The following is a 27551-nucleotide window of genomic DNA, read 5'->3' as shown; positions in this document are numbered from 1 at the left end:
TGTGTTCGATTTTCTTCTCATCTGTTGTTATATTCACACATTACAATTGGATGGAGACCCGAATGTCGTGTTTGGAAATCAAATCTCCCTTCCTGAGGGGATCCTTCCCTGCATTTGACCATTCCATGATGGGGTCTGCCTCTTGCCCCCAAGTCAGCTGGGATAAGTCCCACCCACAACCCTGATAAGGATGTGGATGCAAATGGATGAACGTTGCATCAAAAATTCTATACACAATATTATATGGTACCCGCGTCACACTCGGTTAAACAAATATTTTAACACAATCACAGGTGAGCAGGTGTTCCTAATATAATGGCTTCCCTCACAACATCTGTTAAGGGAAAAGAGATTGGTCAATAAATGAGACACGGCAAAGTATGAAAGTGGTTGAGGTCTTTCAAGTGTAACACTAATAATAGCAATAATTGTATTTTGTCTTTCCATGGCACTCAGCTTGTGTTTTGTTGAGTTGTGGTGCCCAGGGAACGGTGTGAATGGGAAATACTTTGGCAAACAGGAAGCACAGAGACAAAAGTGACAGCATGGACGTAACAGAGGTTATAAAGGTTGATGATAAGCATAGTGACTGTTTGCACTTGCCATCAACTAAGGTAATAAATTGGGGGAAAAAAAGGAAGCCAACAACCGTGAAAACTCAAAGGCACTGGAAACACCTTGAAAGCATCGATTAGTTTAGGGTATCTCATTTCCTGTTGCCTTTGACCAGGTTTAAATTCGTTAGGCCGCACTGGGGCTGAATGTCGACTCTGTGTTTTCAGATGTCGTTGACGGGCATGGGAACAGCTGGCTCGCACGCCTGCAGCATAATCAAACACACGAGTTGTTTAGTGGCCATTTTTAGGCACATATTTCTCGAATGCATATCCATGCAAGATAATTAGATTCGATATAATTATGAAAGCGCCATGCAATTGTTTACATTTTGGAAATTTGACCAATTAAGTGCCCATCAAAGTAGCAGCTGCATAAATATCTGTTCAACTGACTGACGGTGGGACATTTGGGTTAATTTCTGGACACAGATACGATTCTGATGTCTGTTTTGTTTTTTTTCATAAATACTTCAAGATCCGCCTGTGTTCGATAGAAACACCAGAGGGCGCTTTGGAGCAGTAAATCACCACGACAATCAAGATCTGTGTAAGTGGAATCGTCACTGTGTCCTTTAATTCGATACTTACCTAACTGGGGATGGAGCCGTGGGGTGGGCTGGTAAATTCAGTACAATAAACACAATTCAGCTAAAAACACAATTCTGCCGAATAATGACTTTATCACGAGTCCCCTGCTCAAAAACACAGAGCAGTATCTCAGACACTGTGAATCGGACTTTTATTTAACATCAATGTTCTCGTCAAAACCTCTTGTGTCATTTTCGTGATTTTTTTTATAAATAAAAATTATTGTGTGGAGGTAAAATAATGTCAGTCTTCTGGATTTATCCTGGACTCGCAGGCTGAGCTGAAGGCGATTTTTATTTGTTTTGTTCTTGCACCTTCCTGTGGTGAACATCTGATATTGCACTGCCCTTTCATGGGTTCTAGTTAACGAACGCATCACCGTTGACAGGACTGTGCACATCAGCATTACTACTTTCTTATTCTTATGCCTTAGTCGAGGCACACAAAACTATCAAATTGTGCCCTACGTGTGCGTGCATGAGTGCGTGCATTTTATCCCACAATTTTGTGGGTGGTTGATAGTGGGCGGAGCCTCATGCAGCACACCAGCGGGACATGATTATTACCTGGGTATTTAGGATGAGGGACGTCGGTCTGCTCTGTTGTGTTCATTTCTTGTGATGCATTTTCATTTTTCATACATTGTTTTCAATGCAGCAATTTTGATTCTCACGTTTGATTTCACTTGGAGGTGGAAAGCATTTGCTTTTCTTTTTCTGTATTTGTCTCAAAGCCCAAAGTGGAGTTTTGCCTATGAGGGGGTGTAAGGTTTATGAGCACTGTCCTCAAGAAATCTTTCTAGAATGCTGCGAATGCTTTGTGCGGTGGATGCTTCTCGCAAATGATGACGTCGGATGAGACATTCCTCAAGCGGCTTGCCTCATGATTTACCAAGAGAGTATGAAGCGTGACGTTGATGAGATGTCAAGGCCAAAGTGCAAAGAGATGAAAAGACATCAAAACCTCAGTAAATCGAGTCGTATTTAAAAAATATATAAAACATGGCAGGACAAAAAATGATGGTTGGCCTGTAAAAAAAAAATTGACCTTTGGGACAACCCAGGGCTGTTGTCTAAAAAGTACCTTCAAATCCTTAAGCTGTCAGCTGGCCTGTCAAAAGATCAACAAGTAGAGAATGTCCTGTGAACGGGTGGACAAGACAAAACTGCTACTACATCAGCTTTCTGTTCAAAGACTCCAAACATGAAAAAAAAGAACACAGGCCCTATTGTGAAACGTGGAAATTTCATTGTTACTTTTTTTCCAGGTCTGCAAAAATATATTCAATCACATTACTAATTATAATTAACCCAATTGGATCTTACATAATGATGATGATGATGAGAAGGCGGAGGATGTGACCTCAGAAGAACTTTGGCTTTCTCCATATTTCAATATTGGCTTTCCACTTGGGACCCGCATTTGGAACTTTCCCATGCTTGGAGTGTCGTGCTGTTGTCATTCCCTCCTCCAGACACTCTCATATACCCCGCTCATAAGAATTTGCCGCTGCCTTCTGTCCTTTCTCTTGGCACTCGCTTGAATTAATTTATTCATCAAAATATAAGACGTTGTGTAATTGAAGTCTGACAAATTATCAAGATGTGCCTGCATTATGATCTTGTAGTGTGATTCCGTTTCCCCAGCAGGCTGAGGATTACACTTGTGGCCATGAGCATGTACTTGTATTTATTTTTTTCAACTCCTCAGAGGGTTTTGTTTATTGAATGTCTCCGCTCAGACTCAACCTCCTACGCGATTCATCATGTCTGCTGCAGCGCTTGCAACTAATCAAGTACAAATACTTTGTTCCTGTTACGAAGTATCCTGTGACTCCAGTGTGAACATTCCACATGAACAAATGCCAAGATGAACAAATGTTTAAGCTCCAGACTCGGCGTGTCTAATTTTAAATGCAAAAAATGATTGCGGTTGCTGTTTTCAGTTTACGTAACAGTGGCCACAAAATTGTATATCAAATTGACCTCTGGTGGCATTTTTTCTTAAAGGAATAAAGGAATAAAATTTATATTTCTAAGACCAGATAACTACTAATTGTTTTCTCTACCGTCTTGAATTTGCAATGGCAAAAGCTGTCGTATATCTGAGCTAAACAGTAGGTGTAGATTTTTCCTTTCCGTTGTGTAAGAAGTTTGATCCAAAAAGCTCTTTCAAATAAACATCTTCATGAAAACAATTGATGGTGCTGTGGGAAGAGACGTTTAATTTCCTCTTGCGTCGGTGTGGGCTGCAAGCCGTGAGAATCCGGACACTTATTAGTCAGCCGACCTTGTGTCAGCAATTCAACAAAGCCATCTTGACCAAAGACATTTTCAGATGGGAATACACGACTAATTCCTGGACGTAAAGCATCACAAAACCGCCTTCACTGAGTTTCTTGAATATGACAGTGCCATAAAATCGCTTGGAGGTAATCTGACTCAAACTTTGTCACGGAGCACAGTGAGTCTGGTGAGGGGGGACTCGGGGGGGACTCGGGGGGCATGTTTATCTTGATGGGCAAATGGGGGAATCCTCATTATTCAAGGATGGATGAATGGAAAGACACACTGGAAAAGTGATGTGCATTCCAGGAAAGCGCCAGCACGAAGCAAACGTGTGCTCAACAGTACGACTGCTGTGTTTGCTCAAGCTAATGGCCAACGAGGTTCGCGACATTTTGAACAATACAAGCAACATAAATACAGGACGACAGAAGCAACGTTGCCTTCTACATACGTGGCAAATATAATTGGCGGCTGATAATTGGAAGTGACACTAAATTGTTTGAATAATATTTATGATTGCACATTTCACATCTCAGCAGGCCTCATTCAATGTCTTTCTACTTATAATTAAATTTGAAGTTGTTGCTTCTTATCGACTGAAAACGCGTGTTTGTATATAAAATGTCGGGAAACAACTTCTTTCTCAGTCGAGGAGTTTCCCAGAGTGAGCGCTGGGGAAAGGTCAGCCTCAGCCTGCTGCCTGCTGAGAGCCTCTGTGGCCCGAGCACACGAGAAAATAGTCAAGCATTCAGTCAGTTGTCAAATCAGTCATATTAGAAGAAACTATCACATCATGATTTCAGACTTTTTAGGAAGAGTTCCTCAGTGGTGAAGGTCTGCCAGAGCTGAACGTGTTTGGCTGTGATTGGGGATGCTGAATGTGAAGTCCTGCCAAGGTGTTTGCACGTAAACACCTGTCCTCCTCTGTCCTCCTCTGTCCTGCTTTGTCCAGACTCTGCCGCCACCAGGGCTGCACACATTCCAGTCTGATTGGCTTCACTTTTGGCCCGCAGCCCGGAGAGGGGAAGGAGGGTGGAGGGGTTGGGTGGGGGGGTGCTGCATAAAGCCCCCTGCATGTTCAAAGCCTGGGCCAGAACGCAAGAAGAACTCTCCTGCTCACTTTGGACAAAAGCAGTGAAAGCAACTTTTTTGACGCTTCTGCAAAATGTGTAAAGGATTAGCTGCCCTGCCCCAAACTTGCCTTGAAAGGTAAGACCGACCCACCCGCAAGTTTCACATCATTAGAGCTTCACCTGCTTTCTTTGATTTAGCGCTAAAATGAGAATAATCCAAAGAATCATCTTGGCACCTAAATGTCGGTGTTCCTGCTGGGAGGAAAAAGGTTGTTGTTTTTCCCAGAGAGAAAAATTACCTAACTATGGTTCATATTCCACATATTTGTTATTTTGAGTAATTCTTTAGTGTTGTTTACTCCATGAAATGTTTTTTTATCATAAATTTGTACAGCACAGTGAGCGCTGAAGTTATCAAAATTTTAAAACAGCAACTATTTGTTGGAGAGGTCCGTTTCTGCTTCCTACTGCCGAGGAGCTCTTGAGTAATCTCAAGTCGATCAGCACTGTTTACGTGTCCTTTCCACGCCAATATCGCTCCCGGCACGTGCACAATCTGGTTCTGTGTGTACTGTGCAACAACACAAAAAGTCAAAATTAGATTTCACCTTGTGTAATAATAATATTAAGTCTAATAAACACACACAAACAAAAAGCATCTGCACAAGCTGTTAACCTGCGCCTCTGCTTCATGTTTTACAGGGCCAAGGAGATCAAGTCCAAATTGGGAGTTTTGCTTCAAAAGCCGGAAAATGCAATCGACCTCATCGTTCCCTACCCGGAGAAAAGCGAGAAGAAGCCGGAGAAGCTTCACAAGTAAGCCTTTTCTCCCCCTCACCTTTGTGTAGCCGACAAGATCAAGTCCCGCTGTGGTTTGCTTGCGTTTGGCTAAGTCGCAAGACCGAACCCAAACCCAAAACGACTTGTCAAAAGGCACTATTTTTTTTAAGTGTTTGTGTTTTTGCTAAATATTTCCTCTCCGCTTTCAATGTAGCACCTGCATTGTCACTCAGTGCAAATCATTTTGTAAAAAGCAGAGCTGTTTTCCATTTGCTCATTACAAAATCTGAATATCGTCCTGCTAAAGGTGGAACCCCAAATTTTCCGAACGGTGTCAGAATGGACCTTGTGAGCTCAATTTTCAGCAGCTGTTTCCACACAAACCCTTCCAGAACAAACGCTTGAATGGTCACGTCTCTCAAAGGTTGCAACAAGAAAACAGCAGCAGAAGCATTTTGTCTTTTGGTTTTGTTTAATTTGTACGGCCCATTTCAGAATGTGTTAACAAATGTTTTTGGTTTTTTTTACAAATCCTGCACTTTTTGTGTGTGCAGACCTTCGTGCGAGGAGGCCTCCCAGTGGCGTGAGAGTCTAGAGCGAGTCCTGAACAACAACTGTAAGTGCGCTCCCTCCCTTATCAGCTTCACAGGAGCTCAACTCGTTCGTTGAACCAGACGTGAAGACTCTTGACTGTTTCAAAAGTTGCTCAAAGATTATACAACATCTGATCTTGGCCATTGCCCAACAGGAAACAATGCCTTGTTGAGGTCTGCTGTCTGTCTGTCCGTGAGACTGTTTACAATGGCGAGGGTTCCTTTGAATTTGGAGTCCATTAGGCCATAAACAGCCTGCCAAATTTATTTTAATTTTAAGTAAAGACACTATCATGTGAATGATTTGAATTGACCAGACACAAATCCTCTTTGTTCTTTTGAAAACATTTTACAAACAACTGTTTAATTCAATGTGTTTGTATGATATGAGAGGTTGCGAAATGCAAATAGCCAAGGCGCTTCAACTCAGCAGAAGACCTTTCAAAATATTTCTCTTGCACCGATAGCAGCAGAGAAATCCATTTTGTGGAGACGCACGCTCTTGATTTATATGGATTGCTCCGTGGCGGCTGCGTGTGCTACGCTTATAAATTCAGAATTGGAATAGTCCGCCAAGTTCATTTCAACTGAATCGTAGCTCCAACATGCGGAAACAACAATAAATAGCCAGATAAAGAATCGAATAAGAAAAAGAATGTATTCACATATGGCAGTCGGATTTTTTTGGTGCGTGTGAAGGTTGAATTTGATTGCTTCAGTGCAAGTTTGAGTTGGAGAGAAGTTGACTTAAAGTAGATTTGTTCTGGCCCGTCATGTCTTGGAGCGCCTGCCAGAGGTCAGCGAGTCCGAGAGGTGACGGCCGAGACAGCAGCGAGCAGCCCGCAATCTTCTCTGCGGTCCTCGGCCCCTTCCGCGGCCGAGGGTCAGCAGACGTTCGCCACGCAGCAAATGGCATCAACCATTTTCACAATCAGCTACCTCAACACATTGTTGAGCCTTGTAGAGGTTACAAGTGTGAACTTGTTTTTTTGTTTGCTTCTACGAGCAGCTTGTCAACAGGCATGCGTGCACTTCGGCGGCAGCTTGATTGCTATTTAAAAGCGAGCCAGCCATTACGGTGGTCGCGATGACAGATAAAAGGCGGAGGGGCGAGCAGAAGGCATATCATGCCCAGCGCAGCCTTGATCAGTCAATGGAACCTTTTAAGGGCATTATGCCCGATGACAATGCGGTATAACGAACTGAGTTTGTGTTGCTTCTGGACGACGTTGGGGAAACAAACAGCGTGTATTTCTTTCCAAATCAACTTGTTTGCTTTCATGAGTGTCAAACATTCAAAGCTTATCATGACTAAATTTGCTTGAAACATTGTTTTAACTCGATAGTGTTCACGTTTTGCAGGGACCAACACTCGGTTGGGTCTTTTCCAAGCAAAAGTCATTTAGTGCTCTCACTCCAACAAGTAAGCAAATCATTTGAGATCCAGGATAAGTTTTTGTCGTGTCAAACAAATTCCGTTTCCCACAAAGATTGAGATGATATGAAGAAAATTGCCATTTCGAAGAAAGGTCACGAAATGGTCAAAGTCGAAAGGGGCCAGGTATTGATTATCGCTACTATGCATGTTAAATATTTTCCTGCCTCTATCTGTTAGATGGTCTGGCTACTTTCCGTGCCTTCCTGCAGTCTGAGTTCAGTGATGAGAATATCGAGTTCTGGATGGCCTGCGAGGATTTCAAGAAGACCAAGAATCCGGAGAAGATGGCTGCCAAGGCAAAAATGATCTACGAAGACTACATTCAATCGGAGGGCCCCAAAGAGGTCAGTCGGGCTTCCCTTCAGATCTCGAGTCACTAAACAACTTGCTGAGTTTGACTCTTTGGTCTCCTGCCACAGGTCAACATTGACCATTTCACCAAGGATGTGACTCTGAGGAATTTGGTTAATCTTTCTCCCGAAACCTTTGACCTGGCCCAAAAGAGAATCTACGCCTTGATGGAGAAAGACTCCTTCGGTCGTTTCCTGAGGTCTGAGCAGTTCCAGGAGCTTTTGGTCAACTAAAGGCCAGGCCGAGACTGAGCAGCCGGGTGGGAAGGTGGAGAATGGATTTCAATTCGCTCTAAAAATCATCAATTAACAATTAAAAATGGAAATTAAGAATAATCCAATGAAGTTTTTTAAGTGCTAAAATTCAAGAAAAAAATATTCCAAATTGGTACAAAATGAGAGAAAAGTCGAATGAACAGTTTGGGTGCAAACAAAAAGCAACGATACTGATAGTGAAGTCATAAACAAGAGAGCAGCTCAAATCAAATCAAATTGCCCCGACCCCCAAATTGTATTCCTCATGGAACAGAACCTTTCATCAAAATCAATATTTAGACAAAGTTGACGCCAATCTACTCTCATGAAGAAGAGATTTCGAAATAAGGTCAATCTTTGCATCCAAACTAGATGTGGATGACAAAACCACATTTTGTAATTCTTTAAAAACGACTTCAGCATACTTTAAAAAATCCCAACGTATCTTACATGGTAGTGAACCTACTGTTTAGCATTAGTCTTTTCCACTTTCCATTTTCTCACACACACGCACACACACAGACATGTTTCTGTCCACCAAGCTCCTATTTGGGCTCCTGCGAGAGCCTTCCTTGAGAAGAGTGCTAGCAAGTTGGCTCAGTGGTCCAGCTCCTCGGCTGCCACCAAACTGCAAGTTGCTTGGCTGGGAAAAGCCGTAGGAGGGCATCTTGGAAGAAGGCAACCTTGTGGCCAGATGGTTTTCTAAAGTATACACAAAGATATTAGCGACCCGGAGTGGTGTTTGTTTCCCACACGCTTTTATTTACATTGTACCCAATCCGTTTCTGTGCCCTTACTCACCACACCCGCAAACAGAGTTCCGATTCGGATGCCGTCATCCCTACCGATGCTTTCGATAACATTGTCCAGAGCAAAAAGTAAAACTAAATCTTGATGATAATATAAAAACGTAACTACCATATACTCTGCGCTTTAAAACTATTTATTCCCCATAAGTTGATTTACGGAGTCATATAAAGTGTGTGACGATACACATGTATGTAATCATTTTGTTTTTGTATTACCAAAGAAGTAACGCTGTACTCAACACAATATTATTATTTGCATATTCACCATATTCACCATTTGTCAAGTCCTTTTTGTTGTGAGCCGATGGCACGGATTAGCCAGTCTGTTGCCATCGGTAACGGGCCAGAAGATTGGCCCGAATATGGGCCGTTGAGAATGATGAATGATGATGTCAGCAAATGGTGCATGTACGTCTTGGAGATGAGCACATAAATATTAATCTGCATACTACTTGTGAAGATGGATTTATTTGTGTAAATATGGATTTGTTGTGGCTAACATTCAGGAATACAAAATGACGGCTCCGTGATTCTATCAATGGAGAATTGACGGGGCTTTTCTTTCTTTATTTATTTTTTTAAAAAAAGAGGAAACATTCCACTTGTCGTTTTGTATTTATTTTGTATCAGTATAAAGGCAGAGCAAATTAAACATGAGCACAGATATGCACAACTTGATTTTTTTGAATGGTAATCGATGGGCCTGCACGTGTGCTTTACCTGCCTCTAAAATTGCTGTTCAACTTGAATTTGGCATCTTGCGAATTACATTGAATTGTTTATTTTTCTTTTTCCTAATTGCAACATAGCATTTGCATGATGTCATGTTGAAGACATGTTTGTTATGTTTCAAGCACAGACTGAGCATAATTAAAAGCAGCTTGCAAAAAGCTCGGCTTCCCTTTTCTCCTAAATTGGCATCAGCCTTAACGTGATGCCAGCAAATAATATTGAACTAATTGGAGAAGTTAACGATGCTGACGCACTTAAGTGACATGATGTTCCACTCGATCTTCATCTTATTTTTGATGGAAAAATTATGACCTAATCCATTACGCTTGCTTCATGAGAATATGTCCCAGTTGTCATTTTTTTCATACTCCATTTGATGAGTGAATAACAGAACGGAAACAGATGTGACAGAGAGAGTCTGCCAACACAAACATCGTCGGAGGCTTGCCTGCTCACATCCTTCGTCTTTTCCAAGAAGACGGAAAATCTCAGATTCCTCCGAGTGTCACAGAGGGTTTAACGACATCTCGAACAACTTGTTTGTTTTACATATCGTGTACATTTAGCCGGAAGAGAGCACGATTAAATAGATTTAATTAAATGTAAAAGGGGATGACGTGATCCAGCTTTGCCTTTTAGTCAAATGTTTTTGAGATGATCAAAGTCCGAATGTTGCCTCAGTGGCTCGTTGAAGATGGCAATGACGTCAGCCTCGACACATTGTTGCAGAGGCCTCCGAGCTTTGCAGCAACAGCCGCCTTTTAGCAAAGACGTCATCCGTTATTGTGCAGGAGGCAAATAATTTCATGATCATTTCTGTTTGTCATTTGCATCAGTTGAGAGAGGTTTTTCGAGACAGATGGATGGACGCAATGATGCGGATTAAATTGCCTTCTGTTCCCGTCAGCTGCTATGCCGGCTGGCGGGTGAGCAGGAGAACGAATTATCTGATAACATGAAACAGTCAATGGTTGGTGACATTTAGTTATTGCAAATTGTGGCACCTCAGTCCCGCAGTGTTTGCCATCAAAGCGAAACGAGAGACACAAAAGAGCTTTGGACACACCAGATGCACGTAATTTGGATGTGTCTGTCCCAGGTCGGTCACGCTGGACACGTGTGGAGCACACAGGTGGCAGCGCGTGTGGCCCCCGAGCGTACGTGCTGCCTTGCACGGATGATTACATTAACGGACCAGATCCTGTCAGGATTTCATTAGCGGCTTGATGCTGGGGAGGCAAAAGAGAACATCCAGTGATAAGCCAGTTAATGTTGGATCGAGCTCTGCCGTTCTGTGGCCGATCAAGCATTATCTAATAGAGCTGCCGGCAAACAAGAAACAAGAAGCACATGGTGGCGTCGCGGCGTGCTTTCTGTTCTGTGTCTTCTTCATTTATGTTGAATGCAGGTCCGTCGCAATATTGAGACCGGGTGTTATGTGTACCACTATACTGTCAAGAAGTGTAGCAAAGAAAAAACTGCAAGAATCATTCACTTCAAATTATAAAGTCAACTATTTTCATTTCAGACCACTTGTACTAATTGTTTTTCGTCACCTTGATAAATTAATTCGCACCAAGTTCCAAGTTGCATAACAATTGTTTAGATGAATCCAAGCTTCAATTTTTTTTTCCATCCCCAATGGGAATTAAAGACATGATTTGCGACTACATAAAGAAATACCCCAATGTCATCAATGCATGACTTTTGTTTATTTTATTTGTATACACACACACACACACACACACGCACACGCACACACACGCACACGCACGCACACATACACAAAGACAAGAGCAGGTATTAATAAATAATTACATTAACAAATGTATTTTTTATTGTTAAATAATCATGCAAGGTTATATTCAAATCAATTTATGTTATATTTTAATTTACAAAAGGCCTCTTGAAATTAGTAATCCAGCATGCAAAATCATCCAAAGCATTAGTTGTAGTTTCACTAAATTGAAAGGTGCTTCCTATAACACAAAAGCACACCAAAAGGAAAGCATGAGGGCTTTCCAGCAATAACAACAAATGTTTAGCTGGCAATAATGAAATGCTGACTCTAGGCAAGCTGCACTTGAGGATTTCTTTTTTCTCTGAACATCAAAATGTGCTCTTGAAACCTTGCTAACAGCACGACCGACTTCTTGCATGCAAGTTGTTGAAACGTTCTTCCCGTCTTCCTTCCCGTCTAGGCACCGCCCGCCAGTTCCTGCCCGGTCGCCACCGCGGCGCAGTCACTTTTTGGTTTCTTCCGCACAACAGAAGCGTTGGCCTGACTCAAATCGAGGATCCATTTGGAGTGCAGGAAACGTCTGTAGGAGTCTTTCTCCATCAAGAGGTAGATCCTCCTCTGAGCCTCATCAAAACATCGGGGAGAGGCGCTCATGACGTTCTGACATGTTTCCTCTCTGGTCACACCTTCCAGATTCACCTGCAACAGACATGACGAGACGATCGTGTCAAGAGTGTGGCTGCAACAATAGGCAGTGACGATTCTCTTCTCAGCCATGCGGTTACCTCGTTTGGAGAGTCTTGGGCCACATACTGCCCGTAGATGGACTTTGCTTTCTTCTCCAACTGGCACGCTGGAGTGATCTTGAAGTCCTCACAAGCAAGCCAGAACTGCATGTTCTCTTGGCTGAACTCTGACCTCAGGAAGCTCATAAACACTGCACGACCCACTAACAAAGAGATCAAATACATAAGATAATGGATAGAAAAAGTCTACACACATCTTTATCTTTATTGAGATTAAAAGAAATCAGACCAGGCTAAATTGCTAAATAGTTTGCAATACATTTTTGCACCATGACCTTTGACCTGCAGAATCCAAATGACAAATGAAATCATTTAGCTGTGCCAAAGCCAGATTTTTGTTTTCTTAAACAATACACGTGTATTTAACATGGTCAAGAGTATCCAACAGAAATTCTAGAATGAATTCCATGTCATGGCCTTGAAAGATTTGGAAAACATGTCAGGACATTCAAATGAAGTGATTGTGGTCAAGGAAGAAGCAGGTCACATCTGAGCTGGTTTGCTGTAAGGCCATTGCTCTTACACACACAAACGCACACTCCCACGCGCACGCACGCGTGCACACACACACACACGCACGCACACACACGCACACACACACACTAGCTGCTACACTGGTGATAAAGCCCCGAGGGAGCGTCCAGTAGTGCGTAGCGACACGTAGCAGAGAAGCGGAGCATGAGAACATATGCAGTGCTCCCGTCTTTAGGTTTTGTTTTTTGGACCACCGGAAACAATAGCATGTTGAAACCAGTTGATGTCCTCAAGTACTTTGTGTACAAAAACAGAAGAAGAAGCAAAGTGTCATTTATGTGGAGCATTTTTTTCCCAACTCACATTCAGAGTTCATCACATTGCTGAATGATTCCTTCCATTTCTCCACCTCGGCAGCAGTTGGCAACCTAAAACAAATATTTATTTTTCATTAATAAACATATGGCCAGGACAAAACAACATTTTTGTCTGTTTGGAATACAATTTAGTACAGAATAGACCAAATATTGTCTCTTGTTTGCTGAGGAGCTTTGACTGGAAGATCAGTGCAGATGATCGATAAGCTTGCATCGACCTGGCAATCAATGATTTTTGTACCTTACTCAGCTAAGCAAATCAACTGAGGCAATCCATTTATAGATTTGCCATCTTTAAAGAGATGGTCTTCAAGTGTTTCTGATCATCTCAAATTTGGCTCATAAACATGCATCAGGGTATTATTTATTTATTTATACTTTTTTTTTTTGCCCTCCTCATCACAAAGCATGCGACTAAAGTCCCATCCAGAAAATGACGTTTGCTGTGTGTGTTTCTACTGAGTTGGGATTCAATAACAAAATGATTCCGTCGCTCCAAGTAAACACAATAAGTTGTTCAAATTGGACCTGACCGTGATGACGTCATCATTATTTGTGACCTCACTGTGCACCTTGAATATCTTTGGCTCATTTGAAAAAGTGGATGAGTTAAAGTTCTTCCAACCAACCTTACTGCAGCTTCTTCATTCTTTTCTTTTGTCTGCTTTTGGTCCACCTCTTGAGACTCTTGCTTGTGGAGCAAGAAGCTTATTTTGTGTTTGATGTCTTTGGCACTGTGCAAAAGAGGACAAAAGAAATATCAATTTTGGTTGTTTGATTGACAAAAAAACGGCATCGCCAACATTATTTTCTGTTGCTTACCTTTTCAGACATGTTGCAGGAAGTGTTGCAAGTCCTTTACACATGGTACAACGTTAAGATCCCAAAGCTTCACCGTTTGTTTTCTTTTGACCACAGAAGCGCAAACTCGTTCGGTGGCTGGAGGCTGTGGTTATGGCACCGATGGGTTGTTTAAGGCAGCGGGCTGAAGCTGTCTCCACCCCTCAGGAGCGCACATTGACTCAAATTTGTAATCATCCCAGTGGACGCTTGGGGGTGGGGGCAACGCAAGCTAAGGGAGGACCTTGGAGAGATGCTCTCTTTTTGTCATCAGTGTTGTTTATTCTTACCGGTCGGATATTTGGTAAGATGAGAATTGGCGGGAACCGCCTATGGTTTGGTTTTGAAGAAGATGCTTCATGATATGCAAATGTTTAAAAAAGCAATAAAATGCCAACTGCTCTGGCACACACTGGGGGCTACAAATGGGGTCCTCGGGGGCCGGATTGGCAACCCCTGGCCTCATGAGTCCCTTTCCTTAAGCAGTTTTGCCGTCAATAAAAATTTTCCACCATGTGAACGCAAGCAAGAAAAGGAGGCACAAGAGCACCTATCTTCCATCTTCAACATTTTTGTCCTCTTAGATGCCGTCTGGAAGCATCTTAGATTTCTGAGCTCAGTGTTTGATGGAAACACATGCGAGCATTTAGCACACGCAGTGCTGCCAGAGGTTCTGATTTAAAGCAGGAATGCAAATGAAAAACGCTTGAATAGTTGTTGGCTGTTAGCAGAATTATTATCTTCTCCACTCAAAAGCAGAGTCGAACACAGTGAGTAAATGTAAAAAAAAAACCTGAGAATATTGTTAGTAGAGCTATCGGCACACTATTGGACTCAACTAACCCTTTGGTAAATTATTCAGAGCTAATTTCCATCTGCAACCCCCTTAGCCAAATTAGTTGTGTGTGATCGATAAATTGATGAGGAATTTCCTCTCTGTCCAAAAGCGTGACGTCATTTGGAGGCAAATGATTTGTTCTGTGCTGCAGAAGTCAATGTTTTCTCCTGACAAAACAAGTAAATCATGGCCATTCCTTCAAAACGGAACCACAAACTGTTTTTAGTCACTCTTTTCAATTCTACAGCTGCTAACAGTAAGACGTTTTGAAGTTTCCAGGAAGGCTTATGGTTGAGGCGACTTTCATTCATTTGTTTGCAGCTTTAACCTAATGACCCAAAAGCACAACTGACGGAAGATGAGGCCCGATCCGTCACGGAACAATAATGAGTTGTGACGCCCCTACGTGGGGAACTTCATGTATGCGTGCTGCAGGTTCACATGGTGATTGAAAGCAGCTTCGCTTCGAGGCGGCCTCCGCAGCTTTGATGTGACCCGCCTCCACAAATGATGGATGGGACAAGGTGCACCAGGAGCTCTGCTCTTCTGTGCTGTGCTGAAGGGTTGTCCAGAACACCTTTTACCTCTGTGTTCATATCAAACACAGATGGGGCATTTAAAAATGATGCTCGGGATTTGATCATCCTTCCAATTTATCTAACCAAGGAGAAGAAAGAGAAGTGATTTGTTTTTCATTTTGTTTTCTTTTTTTTAGCAATCTGGTGAGGCACTGGCACAACATTTAAAAAGTAGCCAATGGACTATTTGAAGGCAAGATGCACTTTGAGAATGAAGACATAACGAGCAGCACGTCACAATTGTGTCCAAGATGCAAATGAAGGTGCATCAGCACTGTGTAGGGAGGGGGGGGTCTCATTATGGCTCATGCCGAGGTGCAAATGCATCGTCAAACATGTTTCATCTAGAAAATAATTTCGGAATTTTATCAACTCATCGCACCGCAAATTGCAACTCGACGTGTGAATGAGCTTTTCACTTTTCACTCAGGGGCGTAGATGCACGTCAGTTGTTGCGTTTGCGGCAAGACAAAACACCGCTGCCCTGGCACCCTGTGTGATGCACTTAGTGCAGTGGCGCCACCTAGCGTCACAAAAGAGCTCTTGACACCATTTGCAAGACAGCTTCCTTTCACAGCAGGGGTCACCAGCTCCTCAAGGGCGCCAATCCGGCCTGTTTTAGGTGCAGCCCTGATTGAAATTATCAGCTCATCAGCAAGATCTATTAAACCATTCTGATGATTTGAACCAGGTCATCTAAAACAGAATGGATTGACGCCCTTGAGTACCGGACTTGTTGACCCCTGTTTCACAGGCTGCTTACAAAGCTCCCAAACTGTCTAGCCTTTCAGTTATGAAGGAGAAACCATGTCAAAACAACAGCGACATTGCCTTCTAAAAACAAAACAAAAAGGGAATGTTACTCAACTCACATAAACTGAATAAATGTTAATGTATGACTTTTTTTCTATTCTGCTGTCATTGTGCACGTTGGTATTCAGTTTTAGTGCCCTTTATCTATCTATCTATCTATCTATCTATCTATCTATCTATCTATCTATCTATCTATCTATCTATCTATCTATCTATCTATCTATCTATCTATCTATCTATCTATCTATCTATCTATCTATCTATCTATCTATCTATCTATCTATCTATCTATCTATCTATCTATCTATCTATCTATCTATCTATCTATCTATCTATCTATCTATCTGTCTATCTGTCTGTCTGTCTGTCTGTCTGTCTGTCTATCTATCTATCTATCTATCTATCTATCTATCTATCTATCTATCTATCTATCTATCTATCTATCTATCTCACAAAAGTGAGTACACCCCTCTCATTTCCGCAATGTTTTAATTATATCTTGTCATGGGGCAACACTGAAGAAATGACACTTTGATCCAATGTTAAATAGTCACTGTAGAGCTTGGATAGCAAAGTAAATTTATTGTTACTTCAAAGTAACTCAAAATACAACAATGAATATGTAAAATGCTGGCAACAAAAGTGAGTATACCCCAACAGAAAATCTCAAAATTGGACCTAAATGTCAATATTTTGTGTGGCCACCGATATTTTCCAGCACCGCCGTAACCCTTTTAGGCATGGAGTTCACCAGAGCTTCACAGGTCGCCGCTGGAATCCTCATCCACTCTTCCATGATGACATCACGGAGCTGGTGGATGTTGGAGACCTTGCGCTCCTCCACCTTCCGGTTTTTCCTGGGACGACAGCATGCAGACCAATTCAATGCAGTGTGCGGCGTATGGTCTGAGCACTGACAGACTGACCCCCCACCCCTTCAACCTCTACAGCAATGCTGGCAGCACTCATACGCCTGTTTTCCAAAGCCAACCTCTGAATATGATGCTGAGCGTGCGCACTCAACTTCTTTGGTCGATCATGGCGAGGCCTGATTTGAATGGAACTTGTCCTCTGAAACCGCTGTATGGTCTTAGCCACCGTGCTAGAGCTCAGTTTCAGGGTGTTGGCAATCTTCTTATAGCCTAGGCCATCTTTATGTAGAGCAGGGGTCACCAACACGGTGCCCGCGGGCGCCAGCTCACCCGTGAGGACCGCATGAGTCGCCCGCAGGACTGTTCTAAAATTAGCTCAAACAGCTGCACTTGTCAGTGAGCTGCATCTATTTATTTTCCGAACGTCCTGCTTCTCGAACAAATCGGAATTCGAACAAAAAATTCGAGATATTTTTGCTTCGGTTGTCAAACAAAATTTGGAGGTCGAACCTCACGAGATGAGGCGGGAGGACCCGAGAAAACCCGACCACGCGGCCCGGATGCCGACTGACTCCGTTATTGTATTTTCGTTACTTTGATGATTGTATTAACCTCTAATCATGCCTCCAAAGAAAGCAAGTGGGAGCAGTAAAGCCATCCTAAAACAAAAAGACGCTCTTAAAGCAATGCGACAGTGAGCGCCCGGCGCGCTGCGGTTGCGCGATCGGACCAAATTAAGCTCCCTGCGCACTGAGGTCCACTTAAATTTTGGAAAGTACATCAGGACTTTAGAAATATTTTCTAAATTTTAGCGACGAATCTGTCATAATAATGCGACCAGCGCGGTGCAGTTGCGCGGTCGGCGACGCGCTACTGTTGCGCGTTCGGCGGTGCGCTGCAGTTGCGCGATCGGACAAAATTAAGCTACCTGCGCACTTAGGTCCACTTAAATTTTGGAAAGTACATCAGGTCTTTAAAAATATTTTCTGAATTTCAGCGACGGCTCTGTCACAATAATGCGACCAGCGCGGTGCAGTTGCACGGTGGGCGAAGCGCTACGGTTGCGCGTTCGGCGGTGGGCTGCAGTTGAGCGATCGGACAAATATGCGCAAATGAAAAAATGCTTTAAAAAGGCGGGGGGTTTTGTCTTGAAACGGATTCATTTTTTTCCCATTATTTGCAATGGGAAAAAATAGATTCGGAATTCGACCAATTCGCTTCTCGGACCGCCTTCTGGAACGGATTGTGGTCAAAAACCAAGGTTTCACAGTATTTTTGCTAATCTTGTTAAAATCACACATGTGAACTGGAAATGAAAATAATAACACATAGTGAAAGCCAAATTGAGCAAATTGGCTATTTCAGAAGTGTGTGTCAAACTGGTACACTGTAAAAAAATTCCTGTAAACTTTACAGTAATTAACTGGCAGCAATTAACCAGCAACTTATTGTAAAAACATTTTACAGTGATTAACTGGCAGCAATTAACCAGTAACTTATTGTAAAAACATTTTACAGTAATTAACTGGCAGCAATTAACCAGTAACTTACTGTAAAAACATTTTACAGTAATTAACTGGCAGCAATTAACCAGTACCTTACTGTAAATACATATTACAGTAGATGTACTTTACAGTATTGGTGTATTTACTGTAAAGCAGTTAAATACTGTGGTCTTGGTTGTATATACAGTATTGGGTAGTTTAACTGTATGCTACATAACAGTTAAATACTGTGATGTCAGTTGCATTTACAATATTAGTTGTTTAACTGCAGAATGAATATCAATGAAATACTGCGATTTCAGTTGCGTTTACATTACTGGTTTATTTACTGTACAAACAAATGAAGTGGTCATTACAACATACAATGTAACATACAATACATACAACAGTAATGTATATGGCAATGCAGTACTATTAACAGTAGGTAATCATTGTAAATTAAGTTTCTCACTGTACAATTTAAATGCTGAATCAGTGATTTAATATTAATCATTAATAGAATGACCCATATTCTAAAATATTTCAATTAACTACAGACAAAAAATGTGTTAACGGGATTATGTATTTTTTGGTGAACAGGAACATAAAGCACATTACCAAACCTTTTAGACAAAACTTCCTTGGGCTTGGACAAAACAGGAGCCCTGAAATTAAAGAAGAAAACACATTAAGAATTATGATGGTGATGTCGGTGTCATGTTAAGATACTTGTTCCTGATAGGAACTGTGTCACTGGCTGCAGGAACACTCATGCAATTAGCAAGGTTGGAGTTATATTATTAGTGGGATGTAATGATGACTCGTGAGACAGTTAAAAATAGATTGGAATATGTCGCAAGTTAAATCGGAGAAAAAAGAATTCAAACTGGAACGACGTAAATGTGAAATGTTGAATGTGCCATTAAGAATGAATGGGGGAAAACAACCACATGAGTTAACATAACTATTTGAGATGACTTGTTTAAATAAACCATCTTGAACTTTCTATGCAAAAGTTATTATCTGAACCTCACCTGTACCTAGTCAGTTAGCCAATCGAACTCCATGAAGTCCTTGATGAAGGAGATCACATGGGGGTTCATGTATGAAGTCTTCTGGCTCATCTGCTCCTTGGCACTGCACTTGGTGGAGTCAGGATTAGTTCTGACCAAAAACCTATGAAATTCAAGATTCAAGAGTTTTTTATTCGCCATGTTTGAGCGTGCCAAACAAGGAATTTGACTTCGATAAATCACAGCCTCTGTTCAACATTTAGGTGACTAACAACAACACTCAGGACATGTGAAGAACGAAAGATATTCTCAAACATCCCCTGATCTTAAACTCCCAAGAGGGCAAGGAAAAACTCAAAACTCCAGCTAGGGGAAATGAGAAACCTTGAGAAAAGACCACAGATGGGAGGATCCCTCTTCTAGGAGACCAGGCTGCAATGGATGCAGAGAGGACACATAGTACAAACAGTGTAGACAAAAACGGTGTGGAAAGCAGGATGTTATGGCACAGTAATGACTCTGAGACTCTAAGAGTGGTGTGAGTTCATCAGAGCGACAGCCTGGGGGAAGAAGCGGTCTCTGTGTCTGCTGGTTTTAGTGTACAGAGCTCTATAACGGCGTCCGAAGGGGAGTAGTTCAAACAGGCTGCAACCTGGGTGCGAAGGGTCTGTTGAGATGTTACTTGCACGTTTCCTGGTCCTGGACAGGTACAAGTCTTGGATAGATGGGAGGTTGATTCCAATTATCTTTTCTACAGTCCTTATTGTCCGTTGCAGTCTGTGCTTGTCTTGTTTGGAGGCCGATCCAAACCAGACAGTGATGGAGGTGCAGAGGACAGACTGGATGATGGCAGTGTAGAAGGGCTTCAGCAGCTCCCGCGGCAGGTTGAACTTCTTGAGCTGTCTCAGGAAGTACAGCCTCTGCTGGGCCTTCTTCCGGACAGAGTCTATGTGGCCGGTCCATTTCAGGTCCCGAGAGATTGTGGTTCCCAGGAACTTGAAGGTGTCTGATGAGAGAATAGTATTACTGCGGATAGTGAGGGGTGAAAGTGGTGAAGGGCCTCGCCTGAAGTCCACTGTCATCTCCACGGTCTTGAGCGGGTTCAGGTCCAGGTGGTTTTGGTTGCACCAGTGGACCAACCGCTCCACCTCCTGTCTGTACACAGTCTCATCACCGTTCTGGATCAGTCCGATGAGAGTGGTGTCGTCTGCATACTTCAGGAGCTTCACAGAAGAGTCACTTGCGGAGAAATCGTTGGTGTAGAGCAGTGGTTCCCAAACTTTTTCAGGCTAGCGCCCCCTTGGCTCCCCAGTGAATTCCTAGCGCCCCCCCCCCCCCCCGTCGACTGACTCGTCCTACCGCACATGTTGTGTACAAATCCACACTGTTGAGGGATCAGGATTGGCAGAGAGGTGTCTCTCCAGGCTCTCCCCGTAACACCTCCTGGCTTTCCTGACCTCTCGGTTCAGTGTGTTTCTGGTCTGCTTGAACAGGTCTCGGTCGCCGCTCCTGTAGGCCTCCTCCTTGACTTTGCGCAGCCTCCTAAGGTTCGGTGTAAACCAAGGTTTGTCATTGTTGTACGTGCAGAAGGTCTTAGTCTGCACACACAGATCCTCACAAAAACTGATGTATGATGTGACAGTGTCAGTGAGTTCATGCAAGTCTGAATTTGCAGCTTCAAAAACTCTCCAATCGGTGCAGTCAAAGCAGGCTTGGAGGTTCTGCCTTGACTCCACTGTCCACTTCCTGACAGTCCTCACCACAGGCTTAGAAGTTTTTAGTTTCTGTCTGTAGGCAGGGATCAGATGAACTAGACAGTGGTCCGAGAGTCCTAAAGCTGCACGAGCCACAGAGTGGTATGCATCCTTAATTGCGGTGTAGCAGTGGTCCAGTGTCTGTGCCCCTCTGGTGGGACACGTTATGTGCTGTCTGTATCTGGGGAGTTCGTGTGCGAGGTTCGCCCTGTTAAGATCACCCAGAACAATGATTAGTGAATTTGGGAGAAGTTTCTCCATGTCTGTCACCTGGTCAGCCAGCATCTGCGTGGCTTCACTCGCACGTGCGTGTGGTGGGATGTAAACAGCCGCCATGACGATCGAGGAGAACTCCCGTGGTGAATAGAACGGCCGGCAGTTTATGAAAAGTGTTCCTAGGAGAGGGCTGCAAAACTCTTTCAACACCATGACATCAGTACACCAACGTTCATTAATGTAGAAACAGAGACCACCTCCCTTTGATTTTCCGGAGAGCTCCGCGCTGCGATCTGCACGCGTTAGCCGAAACCCAGCTAACTCCATGGCGTGGTGGGGGGTTCGTTCGCTAAGCCACGTTTCAACAAAACACAGCGCGGCGGATCTGCTGAAGTCCGTGTTCCTTGAAATGAGTATAGGAGTTAGAGGTTGAGACATTATGTACATGTCAACGAGTAATCAATTAGCAAATCACAACTGTGATTGCGGGGAGATTAATTAAAAGAATCGTTAAAAATAAATTGTTTTAATTAAATAAATAAAGTATTGCAGTATTTTATACTTGCATTACATTTATTTTACTATTAAGGGGTGATAATACTGCCTGAATAACACTTATAGAAGAGAGATATAGAAAATGCCAGTGGGAATAAAGTTAGGTATATAATTTCATCAGTTAATACCTCTGAATAAACTCCAATGTTGTGCAGGCTTCCACCTGATACTCTAGGTTGAAAACATAGGAACAGGCGAAGAGAGTGCAGGCTTCCACCTGATACTCTAGGTTGAAAACATAGTAACAGGCGAAGAGAGTGGCCAAGGCAGTGGTGAAGTCGGCCAGGTGAGCAGCAGGTGGGATTATGACCCTCCCCTCGATCAACAGCATCCACTTTTTTGCAGTCAGGATTGTCTCTCCTTAAAGTCAGACATTACAAAAATCATATTTCACAGCAATCCATTTTATAAATGATCTGCTTCAGATTAAAGGGAAATGTGCTTTCGGGAGTTTGCAAACACATTTTTTAAGGTTGTGTTAAACTTATAATCATATTAATATCTAGTATTGGAGTGCTCGTGTGGATTGGTGGGTGGCGAAGAATGTGCAGGCAAACTGCATGAACTTGTTTTCTTCGAAGTGTTGTGGAATAGGCCCAGATAGGGAGTACCGGACGAGAACACCTCAAGGTCGGTGAGAAATGAGAACAGCACAAAGCTTTGTGTAAGAAATGTTGTTGTGGGATCCAGATCGCGATTTGTCCCGTTTACTTTGACGTGATTGACCATTCGAAGCAAGATCGTTGAACTTTCTTGATCCTCATTGGATAAATCACGTCACCCCGTGTCCCCCAGTGAAAAAGAAAAGGGAAAAAACTTAATGTTGGGAATAAAAAAATGCCATGGTAAGTCATTATGAGTTAAAACTCATAATGATTATGTGATAATTATATGATAATCATTGATTTCATTATGAGATATTTTATATATCTATTATGTATCTGTATACATATATATGTATACATATATATATATATATATATGTATATGTATATATATAAATTTAAATAATGTTCATTCATCAATGACATTGACAATAAAAATACAGTAGTTTACTTTTCTATTTACAGTACTATACCGGCTATTGTGATTTTTTTTACAGTAATGCTTCGACGACTGTGTTTTTCACTGTAATACTTATCCTACTGTGATTTTGTCATGTTTACGAGGTGTAACTGTAACACTTACAGCATTCTACTGTAATAATCATACACAGTAAGTTTACTGTGTTTAATACAGTAAGTAACTGTAGATTTCACAGCCATTTTTAACAGTGTAGCCCTTTGCCTTGATCAATACCCAGGAAGTAGCTCTCGGTTTAAGAAAGGTTGGTGACCCCTGATGTAGAGCAATAATTCATTTTTTTAGATCCTCAGAGTTCTTTGCCATGAGGTGCCATGTTGAACTTGCTGTGAATTCCTGACACCTCGTTACACTAACTAGTCGCATTACACAGGGAGGAAAAATGCCTAATTGGTCCCAATTTTGGCTTAATTTTGAGATTTTCAGTTGGGGTGTACTCACTTTTGTTGCCAGCATTTTACACATTCATTGTTGTATTTTGAGTTACTTTGAAGTAACAATAAATTTACTTTGCTATCCAAGCTCTACAGTGACTACTACTTAACATTGGATCAAAGTGTCGTTTCTTCAGTGTTGTCCCATGACAAGGTATAATTAAAACACTGCAGAAATGAGAGGGGTGTACTCACTTTTGTGAGGTACTGTATATATTTTTCTTCATTTTAATAAAAGTGACAGTTTTTTCAAAAATGTTGTAGACAGTGTACGAAATAAACTATTGAAAATTATTGTGATTAAAATCCAAAAGAATCAACATGACTTTGTTTAATGTCTTAGAAAAGGTCTATAAATATTGCGACGATAAGAACAAAGTCACGTTGAAAGTTCTGTTGTTCTTGCAGCAGCTGAGTGGTGACCGCAGTCAAGGTGTCACGACTTGACTGCGTATTTTATGTTGGTAAAAATGAACAATCCAGGTTCTCTAGTTGACCTACATGCTGGGATTTCCGCAAATGCACCATGGCTGTCAGAGCGTCACTGTTATCTAAAGCTCACAACAGCACACACGTAAACTGAATATGTGCCGATACAGCACAATCAGATGGACGCAACATGAAATCTCAAGATTCTTCAATTAGCCATGCATGCGCGATTAGCAAGTGGCTGACCAGGCCTTGCGCTAACTGACCAGTGGTCTGGTGATCCTATTTACAATACGCTCCACAATTAATATTAAAGAATTTCCCACAGCACAGTTGAATATCTGTCACGGCGGCACAGTGGTTGGGAAACACTGGTCTAATGAGTTTCATACTCGTCGTGGGAAAATGCATGAAAACTTTTGTTATTTTTGTTTTTTCTTGCTACCTTATCTGTTTTATCTTGCTGTCTTTCCATTGTCTTATTTCATTTTATTTCCAAGTGCATAGGGCCGATCTTCAGCCTTGTTTGTGCAGATGTCAGTTAGGTTATCAAGTGGACATACATATGCACACATGTACCATGTACTCTGAAGCCCAAAATGCTATCTCTCCTTTTTATTTTACACACAGTATGCAATGCGACGTGCGACTCGGATTGTGTAACAAAATAAAAACAATTTAGAATCTTTATTTCAAAGGCGATTAACGCACCTGATAACCGGTTTTGGGTCTTGATTGAATTCCGTGAGTAGATCAAGTCATTTGTTGTTGTTGCTCGTCACGCCAGAGAACAGATAAGCTCTCTTATGCAAGTCTGTATGTTATTTGATCAGCAAACGTGGATCAATCAGCAGATCAAGCCTGATTGGACAGTGTCTTGTGAGAGGGGTTAAAGGCTCAATGGTTATATTTACCGAAAGGAGCAGCCCACGAGTGTGTGTTGGAGGGGCTCTGGGGGGCTGCAGAATATAAAAGACGCTCATCTACTTCTCGGCACATCTCTCTGACTCGAGGGAGACGCCTGCACCATAATGAAGTTTTGCCGTTTGTTATTGCTGCTGGCTTTGGGCTGCGTGCCCATCCGAGGTGCACCGGTGGACCAGAACGCCATGGCCATGGAGTCTTGTGAAGATGCTGTGGCCCTGGGCGCCGCCAAGGAAGCTCTTAGCAAGATTAACCAAGAGCGGCAGGAGGGCTACATCCTGAGCCTCCATCGCTTATCCAACGCACACTCCACCAAACACGTGAGACTTGCCTGTGACTAGTTAGAGAAAGTTGTTTTAATGTCTGTAATTCAGGGAGAAAAAGAGTTGAATCCATCATCATCTGCCGGAGGTTGCAGGGAGAGACGGGAATCGTCTTCTATCTGACCTTGGATGTTGTCGAGACCAACTGCAGTGTGCTCAGCAGAAAGGACTGGAAGGACTGCGAGGCTCGCCCCACGGAACAAACACCTGTTAGTAGCGACACACACGGTTTTGGCCCGATAACAGCCACCCAGACTTGGTTTCAATGTCAATCTTGTTGTGGTTCAGGTGTACGGGCAGTGCAACGCAGCCATCTACATGAACAGGGTGCACAGGGTGGTGCGGCTCTACAAGTACAATTGCATCATCAGACCAGGTCACTTGTTAACTTTCATTTTTACACTTCGGTTTACTTTCTGGAATCAGACAAAAAATGCCAACAAAGACACTATATATTTTTTTTAGTGCCCGCAGAGAGAGTGAACCGATTATGCCCAGACTGTTCAACTTATGTGGATTTCGATAACGCCGAGGTTCAGAAGACCGTCTCGGAATCCCTGAAGAAGTTCAACAACAAGAGCGGATTGGCCAATCAATTTGCTCTGCGAAATATCAGCCGAGCCACATCAGGGGTACGACCTCCACTTGCCAGGACCTCACACAAATCAGTTTATCTGTTTTACAACTATAGACGGTTGATCATTTGAGTATCAGATCATTTGAAAAAGCGACCTTCTCTGTGCTGGCCACTCATTCAAGTGACTTTTTTTGGTTGCTATTTTGTCCAGATGGCCATGGAAATGTATTACCATGTAGAGTACAGCATCCAGGAGACGACCTGCCCCAACAACAAAGAAACAAAGACGGACAACTGCCCACTCATGCAGTGCGAGTTTTCTGTCAGTCAAGACAAGCTCGTCGATTATTTCACAACACTGCGCTATTTTTTTGTATGAGGTTGTTTTTTAATTTTCTCGTGACTTTTGTGTTTTTCTTTCTCCCTTTAGCACAAAGGTTTCTGCAAGGCCTCGCACTTCCACAGTCCTGCTGGTGATGGTGAGGTCAGCGTAGAGTGTGAGATCTATGAGCCCGAGGTAAGGGGATAAAACACCAGTTTAGCTTCTTAGGGCTGTCACTATTGAATATTTTTAGAATTGATTATTTTATTGATTAATCAAATAACATTTTATTTGCATCAAACAATTTCTAAATAAAGAGCATGAATTTTGACCTTATAAAATGGGCTTGCATGGTAAAAGTGGCAAAGGTTATCACCTCATAATATTGAATAATGGTGACTGAGCCTCCCTGCCAGAATGTTTGAACAAATATGTCTGAACAAATATGTCATCCATTATGGATTGATTTTGCTTGCATGTGTACTTTAATGTTTGTCGAATTGCCATTTGAACGGTGACACCCCCCCAGGCTGCTGAGCGAGAGAAGAAAGTCCACTTTGGCGCAGGGATCGATCACGTTCACAACGACACGCACAGCGACGGCCACGACCAAGCGCACGCCGCAGACTCTGCGCACACGCATGACCACATCCACGACCACACTAAGAGCCACGCTCATCACAATAGCGATCACGCCAAGGACAGCGACCACCACCACACCCATGACCATCAGGCGGGAAGCGCCCACAGGCACGCACACGACCACTCCCACGACCACGGGCACGGGCATGATCACGTGCACACCCACCACGCCAAGGCGCACGATCATAGTGCCGACTCGCCCAACCAACACCATAACTACAAGCATGAAGAAGGGATGCACACGCACGAGCACGACCACGAACTTGCCCTCGACCACGAGCACAAGCATGCTCACTTGCATGAGCACGAGCATCATCATCATCATCACACGCACGAGCACGAGACAACGTTCCACGACAATCCAGAGGGCGTCGTCAGGGTGCTTCCGGCCTTAGGCCAAGCCACGAGCGCGCCTTCCTCGCCCAATGTACCTGCAGGCGAAGAGGCGGTCGTGCTGCCTCTGGTGCCCGATCCGCAGATCCCCGGTGTGATGCAACCGAATATTCGGTCCTTCCCCGCTTCGGTTTCATCTCAGTGTGCGGCACCACTCGTACGCGCAACGCTGGTTGGGGAACTCTTTGCAGAAGACCCCATGTTCAAGGCTGCGGCCTAGATGGCGCGTCGGAAGCAAGTGGCGTTCTTGGATACTTCGTCTCCTCTTGGTTGCACAATATCAATAAAGAATAACAGAAATACGCAGCTGTTGCTTGAAACTAACATTAACTAATGTTCTTTTCAGTGACCACCACTTTTCTGTTTTTGTTTTTTACCGGCCGAGGGCATATTGAAAATTAAAACTGAATATAGTAATCCCTCGTTTATCGTGGATTTTTTTTTAACATACATACATTGTTTGTGTATCAATAAGTGTACATTAAACCATATAAATGCATATGTTATGATTAGAACATTAAATAATAGTTTCAAACATGT

At 42.8% G+C, this 27551-nt stretch overlaps 3 protein-coding genes and 1 long non-coding RNA gene across 7 annotated transcripts; 2 read left to right on the top strand and 2 right to left on the bottom strand.

Moving 5' to 3' along the window:
• Nucleotides 1–4543: 4543 nt before the first annotated feature.
• On the top strand, nt 4544–9242 carry LOC148388163 (regulator of G protein signaling 5-like). Its single transcript, XM_088394789.1, has 5 exons — nt 4544–4702; nt 5269–5382; nt 5901–5962; nt 7555–7721; nt 7797–9242. Exons 1-5 carry the CDS (start codon nt 4659–4661, stop codon nt 7959–7961), a joined length of 552 nt encoding a protein of 183 aa, XP_088250915.1. The 5' UTR covers nt 4544–4658; the 3' UTR covers nt 7962–9242.
• Nucleotides 9243–11342: 2100 nt separating this feature from the next.
• LOC148388162 (regulator of G protein signaling 4-like) lies at nt 11343–13912 on the bottom strand. Its single transcript, XM_088394120.1, has 5 exons — nt 13744–13912; nt 13551–13655; nt 12908–12972; nt 12050–12213; nt 11343–11963 (listed from the first exon to the last, which is right to left on the bottom strand). Exons 1-5 carry the CDS (start codon nt 13785–13787, stop codon nt 11721–11723), a joined length of 621 nt encoding a protein of 206 aa, XP_088250246.1. The 5' UTR covers nt 13788–13912; the 3' UTR covers nt 11343–11720.
• Nucleotides 13913–18663: 4751 nt separating this feature from the next.
• On the bottom strand, nt 18664–24762 carry LOC148388161 (uncharacterized). Of its 4 annotated transcripts, none has more exons than XR_015861975.1 (5): nt 24745–24762; nt 24542–24644; nt 22013–22244; nt 19381–21732; nt 18664–19011 (listed from the first exon to the last, which is right to left on the bottom strand). It is a non-coding gene; the product is annotated as an uncharacterized LOC148388161 (long non-coding RNA). The 4 variants fall into 4 exon arrangements; XR_015861976.1 differs by lacking the exon at nt 24745–24762 and having other exon boundaries at nt 19381–21321; nt 21384–21732; nt 24542–24662; XR_015861977.1 differs by lacking the exon at nt 24745–24762 and having other exon boundaries at nt 19381–19522; nt 21384–21732; nt 24542–24662.
• Nucleotides 24763–24768: 6 nt separating this feature from the next.
• On the top strand, nt 24769–27428 carry fetub (fetuin B). Its single transcript, XM_088393243.1, has 7 exons — nt 24769–25074; nt 25173–25286; nt 25366–25453; nt 25543–25709; nt 25866–25976; nt 26085–26171; nt 26506–27428. The coding sequence occupies exons 1-7, from the start codon at nt 24862–24864 to the stop codon at nt 27229–27231; spliced, it is 1506 nt and encodes a 501-aa protein (XP_088249369.1). The 5' UTR covers nt 24769–24861; the 3' UTR covers nt 27232–27428.
• The last annotated feature ends 123 nt before the right edge of the window (nt 27429–27551 follow it).

The sequence above is a fragment of the Syngnathus floridae genome, chromosome 13 (assembly GCF_059516105.1).
Source record: "Syngnathus floridae isolate MCC-2025c chromosome 13, RoL_Sflo_1.0, whole genome shotgun sequence".
NCBI classification, from domain to species: domain Eukaryota; kingdom Metazoa; phylum Chordata; class Actinopteri; order Syngnathiformes; family Syngnathidae; genus Syngnathus; species Syngnathus floridae.
Note: the sequence above shows the minus strand (reverse complement) of the source record. Positions and strands in the feature narration are given on the sequence as shown.